At 46.4% G+C, this 11,067-nt stretch overlaps 1 protein-coding gene across 2 annotated transcripts; it reads left to right on the top strand.

Annotated features, from left to right (window-relative positions):
- The first annotated feature begins 537 nt into the window (after positions 1 to 537).
- Positions 538 to 11,067, top strand: tmc2b (transmembrane channel-like 2b). Of its 2 annotated transcripts, none has more exons than XM_061817552.1 (20): positions 538 to 583; positions 684 to 725; positions 916 to 1,288; positions 2,426 to 2,572; positions 3,968 to 4,058; positions 4,153 to 4,234; positions 4,331 to 4,437; positions 4,537 to 4,635; positions 5,907 to 6,049; positions 6,139 to 6,286; positions 6,389 to 6,583; positions 6,670 to 6,849; positions 8,086 to 8,244; positions 8,326 to 8,454; positions 8,839 to 8,906; positions 8,981 to 9,220; positions 9,344 to 9,469; positions 9,971 to 10,049; positions 10,139 to 10,268; positions 10,344 to 11,067. In XM_061817552.1, the coding sequence occupies exons 1-20, from the start codon at positions 538 to 540 to the stop codon at positions 10,541 to 10,543; spliced, it is 2,784 nt and encodes a 927-aa protein (XP_061673536.1). In that variant the 3' UTR covers positions 10,544 to 11,067. The 2 variants fall into 2 exon arrangements, with proteins under 2 accessions (XP_061673536.1, XP_061673537.1); XM_061817553.1 differs by having other exon boundaries at positions 10,139 to 10,283.

Genomic DNA, 11,067 nt, shown 5'->3' with positions numbered 1-11,067 from the left:
CACTGCCACATTTGCACTTCAAGTTTGCAGACGCTCCATCAAAAAAAAAAAAAAAAAAAAAGATCCATGGACAAATATGTCACTGGCTGTCTTTTACCTACAACTTTGAATTGGAGAGTTGAGGTTGCATCAAATCACGTCTCCTCACACTTTTTACATTGTATAAAATATTTCAAACCATGCAACATTCATCTTTAATTGTCATTCGCCATTTGCTTTGCCGTGTTTTGTGTTGTTGTTTACCCGTCATTGACAGTATTATTGTTTGTTTTAGGTGAAAGTTGAAAAATGAAAACAAAAACACAGAGAAGAAAAATTCCCTTTCCAATGATCACCATGCAGGTTTTGTTGTAACCCTTTGCGTCTTCGACGGTCGTCAAGGAGCAGTCCAAACAGTGGCACGTTTGCGTGTGTAGGCGTGCGCATATTTTAACTTGAATGGGGGAATCGGGCTCCCTCCCCCTCGTCCGTGGATGCCGAGGAGACGGTCGGGGAATTGCCAAATTGGACCGAGACACAATCAATGAGCGACACGAGATGCCCCCCAAGAGGAGAAGTGATGCAATTATTGATGTTGAAGATTGTGAGAATCTTTTCATTTTATTGGGGGGGGGGGGGTTGTTGTTATAACGTTACAATAACTGTCAACATCCGTGATCATTGGTTCTTTTCATTTCTTGCAGTTGGTATGGAGGTGGACGCTGTAGAGGACATCTGGAGTGACGGTGAGTCCAAACATCTTTCTGACAGCGTCACAAGTGAAAAATCTAAATATTATGTATGTGAAGAGAGAATTTATGATTCACCTTTGGTGTTGGATCTCGGATTTATTATTATTATTTTGTTAGACTTACCCGATGTCATTCTAAAGTTGAGTTACTGACAATGAATTGACCTTTTTTCTTTTTCTTTTAGAAGAGGCCAGGAGAAGATCTAAAAACAGAAGAGCCAAACCTCAGCGCAAAGCCAAGCGATACAGTAATGAAGAGGAAGATGAGGACGAGGTGCCGAGGACGAGAGGAAGAAAGAAAAAGGCTCAGCGGCGGGTCGGCGATGGAGATGATGAGGACGATGATGATCATAGAAGTGGGAAAAGCGGAGGCTCCAAAGCTTCCAGGAAGAAAGAAGCGAGGGATGAAGGCGAGAATGAGAGTGCAGAGAACCGCGAGAGGAGCAAAAAGGACAAAGGGGAGCAGAATCAAGAGAAGAAGGGAAATGCCGAAGGGAGAAGAGGGAATGATAAAGGTGGCGAGAAGGACGAAAGGAAGAAGAAGGGCAAGTTGAGCAGGTGCAGTTTTCGCTGAGGTCTTCTCTCACCGTCAGCGCCTGCCGACATTTTTCATCTTTGCCAAAGCGCCATGTGAAACCTCCAAGCGGCCGTAAAACGCCAAACGCATCAAAGCTTGCTGCTCTCACTTCACTGCTGTCGTCCGTCTGTCCGTCCATCCATCCATTCATTCTTTCATTCATACTTCCGTCTATCCATCCGTTCATTCATTCATTCATTCATTCATTCATTCATTCATTCATTCATATGTTCGTGTCCGTCCATCCATCCATCCATCCATCCATCCATCCATCCATCCATCCATCCATCCATCCATCCATTAATCATTCATTAATTCATTCATACATACCTTTGTCCGTCCGTCCATCCATCCATCCATCCATCCATCCATCCATCCATCCATCCATCCATCCATCCATCCATCCATCCATCCATCCATCCATCCATTAATCATTCATTAATTCATTCATACATACCTTTGTCCGTCCGTCCATCCGTCCGTCCGTCCATCCATCCATCCATCCATCCATCCATCCATCCATCCATCCATCCATCCATCCATCCATCCATCCATCCATCCATCCATTAATCATTCATTAATTCATTCATACATACCTTTGTCCGTCCGTCCATCCGTCCGTCCATCCATCCATCCATCCATCCATCCATCCATCCATCCATCCATCCATCCATCCATCCATCCATCCATCCATCTATTCATTCATAAGTCCGTCCAGCAAACCCTCCCGAAATCTCCATCGTGTATCTTTTCGTGAGCGATGTCAGCGTCCCTGCATGAAATACGAACTACTGTACACAGTCGCCACTGTAAAGTGATGAGTTCAGGTTCTCATTTTAATAGTTAGGAAAAAAAAAACAAAGCTTTTTCTCTGGCGACAAATACAGAATTGTTGTTTTCAGTGAATAGAGCAAGCTTTATCATACTTTAAATTTAACAGTAAAAAAAACATTATATTGAATCGTTTACTAAATGTCATGGTGCAGGATTCTTCGACGAAATTGCATTTTCTGACAATTCCGAGCGCTGCAAAAACCCTCCACCCATCTGCGATGTTACGTTTGTCTTTTCCTTGTTGTGAAAAGGCCACGACTGCTTTTTTTTCCCCCCTTCATCAGCTCCTCTTCCTCCTCCGACTCCGATGATGAATCCCCGTCGGAAGGCGACACGGCGGTCCTGAAGCAAGAGGTGGAGGAGAAGAAGAAACTGATTGCCACATTAAGGAATAAACCTTGGCGTATGAAGAGGAGGCTGCTTGTGCTCAGGTCAAGAATGCAACCCCCCCCTCCCCGTCCTCAAAAAAACAACACCGGCTCATGTTAACGCCTATCCTCACGACATATTCAAGCTTTTTTTTGTTACTTTCACTCTTTATTTTCCTCTCCTTTCCGTGCAATGAATCTTTACAAACTGTGTGTCTTCTTTGTATCACAGCAACATTCTTTTATTTGAACCCAAAGCCGAAGCGAAGGCTTACAACAAGGTGAGGGAGGCTATTCGCGTCACTCGGGTCATTTCAATCACTCCCGTGCATCCAGTCATATTTCAAATTTGATATTAGCACATAAAAAATGGTTGTTATAAACAGTGAAGTGATACTTTGTTATTTGTATGTGTGCGCGTGTCATCCATCCATCCATCCATCCATCCATCCATTTTCTAGCGTTTTTCCGGGTCAGGTCGCGGGAGAAGAGGCTTCAGCAGGGATACCCAGACTTCCCTTTCCCCAGCCACTTCTTGCAGCTCTTCTGGAGGGATCCCGGAGTGTTCGCAAGCCAGCCCAGAGACATGTCCTGGGTCGCCCCCGGGGTCTCTTTCCAGTGAGACACGCCCGGAACACCTCACCAGGGAGGCGTCCGGATCAGATGCCCCAACCACCTCATCTGGATCCTCTCAATGCGGAGGAGCAGCGGCTCGACACCGAGTCCCTGACCGAGCTTCTCACACTATCTCTAAGGGAGAGCCCGGACACCCTGCAGAGGAAACTCAGTTCGGCCGCTTGCATCGGGGATCTTGTTCTTTCGCTCACGACCCACAACTTGTGACCATGGGTGAGGGTAGGAACTTAGATCGACTCAGCTCCCTCTTCACCACAACGGACCGATTCAAAGTCCGCATCACTGCAGACGCTGCACCGATCCATCCGTCGATCTCCCGCTCTATTCTACCCTCACTCGGGAACAAGACCCCAAGATACTTGAAGTCCTCCACTTTGGGCAGGATCTCACCCCCGACCCTTTTCCGACTGAGGACCATGCTCAATACAGATAAAATTCATTTCTTTAGTGGTCCAGTTAAACATTCTCCAGGTCTGGTGCTTGAATCGACTGAAATATAACGAAGAGGTTCATCAGCCGATTGCAAAGGTAGAAAGTCAAGTTTGACTTTTGCAGCGAGTGGGAAAGTGCAGACGAGTGTACATAATCTTCTGTACGCGTAAGGGGATCTCCGGCCTGTCGTAAGTTTTTCATGAAGCGGCGTTTGTGGTTTGCGACCGCTCCGCTCGTACAATCCACGCTCACCGTGTGCAAATTTTCATCCATCGGCGGCTCATTTCCTCCTCCTCATTTCACTCGCTGGGCTCGACTCTAACGAAGCGCCCCGATGGCCTTTTCTCTCCCTCAGTTTCTAATGATCGAAAATGTGCTTTTGTCCCGCAGGGAGGCGCGGGAATTCATTGAAAAGTTTGAAGGAGCTCTCGGGAAAGCAAAGGGAAAGAAACTGTTTGCGTTCAAAGTCATGATGGCGAAGGTCACCCGCTCAATTTGTCGTTTCGTGAAAAAAAAAAAAAAACAATGGCCGCTTTGAGGTCTGACGATGTTATCCTTTTGATATTTCTCCCTAGAAACTGATCAAGCTCAAACGTGACTTTGAAAACTTCAAAACGGCGTGCATACCCTGGGAGAGGAAGATCAAGGAAGTGGAAAGTCGGTCCCCTTACGTTGATGATTTATGAAACGATGAAATGATGACACGCGCGGCGACGCCCGGCTGCATTCACGAGCCCGCCGTTCTGCTCGCAGGTCACTTTGGCTCCTCTGTGGCGTCCTACTTCATATTTTTGAGGTGGATGTATGGACTCAACTTGGTCCTGTTTGGCTTCATGTTTGGTCTGGTGGTCCTGCCCGAGGTACAACTGGTCCATTTCAAATCTAATCTAGTTAGTAAAGTTGATATTTTGGATGGTGTCTATTTCCTGGTGTCTGACAGCCTTCATGGTGTGTATCAGATTCTCATGGGTCTACCGTACGGCTCCATTCCCAGGAAAACTGTCCCCCGAGAAGAACAAGCGAAAGCCATGGACTTCTCGGTGCTCTTCGATTTTGGGGTGAGGATCTGATTCCGACTTACAGCGAAGAAAATAAGTATTTGAACACTCTTCGATATTGCAAGTTCTCCCACTTAGAAATCATGGAGGAGTCTGTAATTTTCATCTTAGGTGCATGTCCACTGTGAGAGAGCTCATCGAAAAAGAAAAATCCAGAAATAACAATGTATGATTTTTTTGAGTGATTTAGTTGTGTGATACAGCTGCAAATAAGTATTTGAACACCTGAGAAAACCAATGTTAATCTTTACAGTACAGTACCCTTTGTTTGCAATTACAGAGGTCAAACGTTTGCTGTAGTTGTTCACCAGGTTTGCACACACTGCAGGAGGGATTTGGGCCCACTCCTCCACAAAGATCTTTCTCTCGATCAGACAGGTTTCTGGGCTGTCACTGAGAAACAGGGAGCTTCAGCTTCCTCAAAAGATTTTCTATTGGGTTTAGGTCTAGAGACTGGCTAGGGCACGCCAGAACTTTGATATGCTTCTTAAGGAGCCACTCCTTGGTTTTCTTGGCTGTGTGCTTCGGGTCATTGTCATGTTGAAAGACCCAGTCCTGACCCATCTTCAATGCTCTGACTGAGGGAAAGAGGTTGTTCCCCAAAATCTCACAATACATGGCCGCGCTCATCCTCTCCATAATACAGTGCAGTCGTCCTGTCCCATGTGCAGAAAAAACCCCCCAAGCATGATGCTACCACCCCCGTGCTTCACAGTAGGGATGGTGTTCTTGGGATGGAACTGATCATTTGTCTTCCTCCAAACACGGTTAGTGGAATTATAACCAAAATTTCAGACTCCTCAGTGATGTCCAAGTGGGAGAACTTGCAATATAGCAGGGTGTTCAAAAACTTATTTTCATCACTGTATCTGCTGTCTTTGTCCAACTTTTGGACGTGGGCAACAAACACATTCCTCAAAATGACAATGACTCTTAATCACCCAATGAATCAATTAATAAGAAGTTGGGCCTTTTGAACAATTCTCTGCCGTCACGTAGGTTGGAATTATTTGGTTGAAGTTATTTTTGGGGGGTTCCAGACAGACAGTACACAGTCCACAAAGCGAAACGTTAATAAATGTATGCTCGGATGAATCTGGTGAAGAACAACTTGTCCTGAGCTCAACCCCGACAAAGTAAGATTATGAGCCAGGCCCTTTCCGGGGTCCAGCTGCAAAAGGAGACCCGTATATTGTTACGTTTTCAATTTTTGTGCTCTATCTTCACACATCCGTCCTTGTGTCATTTGCCCTTATGTGTACCCCCGGCAGGGTTACTGCAAATATTCCTTTTTATTCTATGGATACTACGACCATCAGCGCACCATCGGCGTGCTGCAATTCAGGCTTCCGTTGTCATACTTGCTGGTCGGCGTCGGCATCTTTGGATACAGCCTGATGGTCGTCATTAGAACGTAGGGAACACACACACACACATGCACAAACGCACACCTTTGCAGTGCGGCAGTTATCTGAATACGAACGGGTTTTCCCTACTTTTCAGGATGGCCCGAAACTCCAACGAAGGAGGCGACGGTGCTGAAGAGGGCGAGTTCACCTTCGCCTGGAAGATGTTCACCAGCTGGGACTACCTGATTGGGAACCCGGAGACGGCAGACAACAAGTATGCCTCCATTACCACCAGCTTCAAGGTGAGCGAGCGCACGAGGGCCAGGAAGCATTGATAGCGGGAACAGAATTCAATTCACCCCCCAAAAGGATCCGTTGTAATGCGGCTTCAACGTACCCCGCAGGAATCCATCGTGGACGAGCAGGAGAACCAGAAGGACGAGAACGTCCACCTGCGTCGCTTCCTGAGGGTGCTTGCCAATGTTCTGATCCTGTGCAGCCTCGGCGGCAGCGGTTACCTCATTTACTTTGTGGTGAAGCGCTCCCAGCAGTTTGCCGACATGGATAACGACGAGCTCTCCTGGTTCCAAAAGAACGAGGCAGGTCGACGGCGAACATTTTGCGAGGACGCGATGAAAAAAAAACGACGTTTGTTGGTAAGGCTCCGCTGTAAAACGTCCACCAGGTGGAGTTTGTGATGTCTCTGCTGGGCTTGGTGTGTCCTCCTCTTTTCGAAAGTATCGCCGAACTGGAGGACTATCACCCGCGAATTGCGCTCAAGTGGCAACTGGGACGGATCTTCGCGCTCTTCCTGGGAAACCTTTACACCTTCCTTTTTGCCCTTTTTGATGAGGTCACTGCAAAAGTAAGGCAATTTTAGCGCTGTTTGAATTTACTGACCGCATTGACCGTGACGCTCTCTCAAATAGACGCTTATGCACAATTTCCCCCACAGTTGGAAAAAGATTAGCCGTTCCATGAGGTGGCAAGTAGTGTACTAAGACTGATATCGCAGTAAATGTATTTACTGCAACACACACAACCAGTAAGAACAGAAATGAACTGAAGTGCGCGGAACAGTTTAAAGGGGAAGTCTGGTGGTTTGGATTAAGAATGTATCCAATAAATCATGTCATATCTACTGTAGCTTGAAAACGTGATGTTAATCCTCTCTCATTTAATGGTGTTTTGATAAGATTTTTATCGGCAATTACGAATTTTCATGGGCGCCGCGATTTTGGCGAGTCACAAGACATACGTGTGCGGATGTGAAGTATTAAGTGCGGCAACAATGAAATAATCGCTGGTTTGTAGTCTCTTCACATGTGGTACCATCACAATCGGACACGGTAAAATACCTGACTGTATTGCAAAATTTGGGGATAATTCAGATAGAAATAATCCACGGAATGTTCGGTGGCATGTTCTGCCCAGTAAGGAGAAGAATTGTTTAAGGACCGGAAACCGGAGTGCCCGGAGAAAACCTGCAAACTCCAGAATTCTCCACACACACATAAAACTCCACAAAAATCAACAACAAAAAGCCAACACTTTAGCAGCTGAGCTACCGTGCCGCTGTTGTGGAGGCACGGTAGTCATTCTCACTTGGACCATGGACACACTGTTGGCTAAAACAAATTTCCCACAATATAAGGTTCTTCCATGCTTCATGGCCACGAGTGCTGTCCTCAGTGCAGTCCTCCGCTGGCTGCCCTAAACGCACCCCAAAATCGATAGGATGGATGAATGGTGTGTCCCGGGCGTGTAGTCAGACTGGCGTCATTCCCGTCCAAAAAAACATTTGAATATTCAACATTATTTACAGCCACAGGTTCAAATCTGTATGGAAGTCTTCGTCCCTCTTCCTGATCAACCGATAATGCTATTTCTTCATCAGATGAGGACAAAACCGAGAAATCAGCGCTGGGCATAATTGTGTCCCAACGTAAGCGAGCCTTTGTTGCTGCATCTAATACGTCACACATCCACGCACGTAGGTCAAAATTAAAGTGACATTAAATGAATTTAAATGAAATATTCTGAAGTCAAAATGGACAAAGTATGTCCGTCACATTCGACTTTTTCCTCTCTCTTTCTTTAGTTAGAGAGTGAGAAGGCGATCAAGAACGCCAGCGAATGGGCGTTGAACGCGTACATTCGCAACTACAGCAGTCACTTCAACACCACAGACGTGCCTCCTCCCGACGTCCACCCGGCCGATGTCGTCAGGGGACCCTGCTGGGAGACCGCAGTCGGCATAGTCAGCAGTCGTCGCCCGCTCCACCCCGAGGACGACCTTTTTGTCACGTGACGCTTCTCGCGGTTCGTTTTTGCTCCGCAGGAATTCGTGAAGCTGATCGTGTCTGACATGCAAGTCAACTACTTGACCATTCTGATCGGGGACTTCCTGCGAGCTGTCGTCGTCCGCTTCCTCAACTACTGCTGGTGCTGGGACCTGGAGGCCGGATTTGTGAGCGCTCGCGATATGAGTCAGCGTCGCCTAATCTGTATTCCCAGAGATTCTTCCAAGGCCCAAATTGTTCTTTATCAGTTTGCTTCTTGTACATATTCGTCAAAAAGACTTCTCGTGGTGTTTGTTCTGATAGTGTCGCGTCTTACTGAAGCATGTGCGAGTACGACACAGTGTTTATTGCATGGAGCGAACCTGATACCTTCCATTGCGGTCGTGTTAAGACAGAGGATCCCGAGCAGCGAGGGAAACACTGCACCGCACGTCAAACTTAATTACTGGAAGCGAGACACACGATTACCGATGCGCGGCGGAAGGAGTAATATTGAAGTTTTCTAAATGCAAAATTCAGTTGACATTTGCCTGACGTTGCGCTTACTTCAGCCTTCGTACGGAGAGTTTGACATCAGTGGAAACGTGCTGGGCCTCATCTTCAATCAAGGGATGATATGGTGATTTGAGCACATTTCCCGAAATTCCGCGACAGCGCGAAGATTTTCTTGACCGGGCCCGACTGTGCTCTCAGGATGGGAGCCTTTTACGCCCCAGGGCTGGTGGGTCTGAACGTACTGCGTCTGCTGTGTTCGATGTACTATCAGTGCTGGGCCGTGATGGCCTGTAACGTTCCTCACGAGCGAGTCTTCAAGGCGTCGCGATCCAACAACTTCTACATGGGCCTGTTGCTGCTTGTGCTCTTCCTCAGCCTGTTGCCAGTGGTCTACACCATCATGACCCTGTCTCCGTCCTTTGACTGTGGCCCATTCAGGTCAAGAACCGGCATTAAGACGGCCATATTTGTGAAAGGAATGGAAGAAATAATGTTTCTTCCAAGGGTCAAAAGTACAAAACTGCAAGTATATTTCATTTGATCATTTTTTTGCTCTTGCAGTGGCCAAGAGAAGATGTACGATGTAGTCATGGAGACTATAGAACAGGATCTTCCTTCCTTCATTGGGAACATATTCAACTACGCCACCAACCCTGGACTGATCATGCCAGCTGTACTCCTTATGGTGTAAGTACAAATTAAATGTCGAACGATAAGCCGCGTATCACAATACAATACAATCTCGGTTCTCAACCACAATCCGTTCCAGAAGGCGGTTCGAGAAGCGATTTGTTCGAAAACCAAATCGATATTTCCCACGTCTGCGTACAGAGGCTGCCTTATACACAATAACAATGCGCGTCGTGGGTCAGCTGCTCGGGCCGCGCGCGTTACTTTATTTCTGAGATTTGGCGCAGGTGTTCGAGAACCGATTTTTGTTCGTAAACAGAATTAAAAAAATCTCGAAGTTTTCATTCAAAAACCCGATTTGTTCGAGAACCAAGTATTCCCCGTATTTGCTTTTTGACTCGTCTATCAATCAGCGGGATATCAGGTGTATGTTCACAAGAGCCTTCGCGACATGAGCACCGTCTAATAATCTGCGTACATCTTATTATGGAATTCACTGTTTTGATGTTCTTGTTCTCCACGTGATGGCTAATTTGAAAATGTGGGTCCATGCAACAGCCTGGCCATATATTATCTGAATGCAGTGTCGAAGGGATACCAACAAGCAAACACAGACCTCAAAAGGAAGATGCAAATGGCGAGTATTTGCATTCTCTTCAGATGTCGCTTGTTTATTTCCAGCTGAAACACAACAAATGACTCATAATGCATTGGTCAACCCGTAAGGCCCGGGATGAGGAGAAGAATCGCAAGAACAACAAGGACAGCACTAATCAAGTCATGAAAGACTTGGAAGACTTGCTGCCCGACAAATCGTTGATGGCAGCTGCCGTTGAGGAGGTGGCGCCCCCACCTGGTATGCACGTGCACAGTTTCTTTCAACTGCGTTCACCTCCTGTTTCATCCTTGTACTCTTCTTTCATCTTTCCAGAAGTTGTCAACTCTCCCAAAATGAAGCCAGCCAATGGGAAAGGCCCGAACCTGCAAAGAGATGTCCCATTGGCTGCTTCCCTCACCAGGTGTGTGGTGACTCGGGCCCCTGGATCAAGAGCTCCGCCTCCTGGAAATGCTCGAGGGCCTCGACCTGAGCAAGGGAGGGGCAGGGGTCGAGGCAGCCCTCCAAGGGAATAGACGGTGAAATCCTTAAGGGAATTTCAATTTCATGTATGAAAATTCGAGCAACGAAGTCATATTTCTTGCGTCTGTATAGATTGGTAGCCACCCAGATCGTGCTATTCTGGAAAGGTTCAATCAAGCCGATTGGACCGTTGTTGTGTGTTGAAGACTTTCACTTTTAATTCACAAGGCTTCTTTTCGATTCTCCTTTTAGAACTGAAGATGAAAGTTTTTCAAAAACAGGAACCGCACGGTTGCCTTGATTCACCATTTGCAGATATCCCTTGTTTTTAATCACTAAATTCAAAATATTAAGTGGCAGAAATCGTTTGGCATATGTATTTGTTTCATTTGGAAATCAATGTAAATAGAATGTAAATGTATTTGTATTTTTATATGTCATCTATAAAAGTATTTGTGGCATGTTTCATTGTGCTCAATTAATGCTGCAGTCTATATTACAAAGATTTGAGAGCAGCGCGGTGAACAACTGGTTGGTACACCTGTCTCATGGTTCTGAGGAACGGGATTCGAATCCC

This window comes from Syngnathoides biaculeatus, chromosome 4 (assembly GCF_019802595.1).
Source record: "Syngnathoides biaculeatus isolate LvHL_M chromosome 4, ASM1980259v1, whole genome shotgun sequence".
Lineage (NCBI taxonomy): Eukaryota > Metazoa > Chordata > Actinopteri > Syngnathiformes > Syngnathidae > Syngnathoides > Syngnathoides biaculeatus.
The sequence above is the reverse complement of the archived record's forward strand: the minus strand, read 5'-3'. Positions and strand labels throughout refer to the sequence as shown.

What these genes read in the sequence shown, in the direction of transcription:
- tmc2b (XM_061817553.1), top strand. Translation starts at nt 538, where the DNA reads ATGCCCCCCAAGAGGAGAAGTGATGCAATTATTGATGTTGAAGATT. An exon ending in AGAGGACATCTGGAGTGACG is followed by an intron (nt 726 to 915) that starts GTGAGTCCAAAC and finishes TTTTTCTTTTAG; the next exon opens with AAGAGGCCAGGAGAAGATCT. An exon ending in AGGAGGCTGCTTGTGCTCAG is followed by an intron (nt 2,573 to 3,967) that starts GTCAAGAATGCA and finishes TTTGTCCCGCAG; the next exon opens with GGAGGCGCGGGAATTCATTG.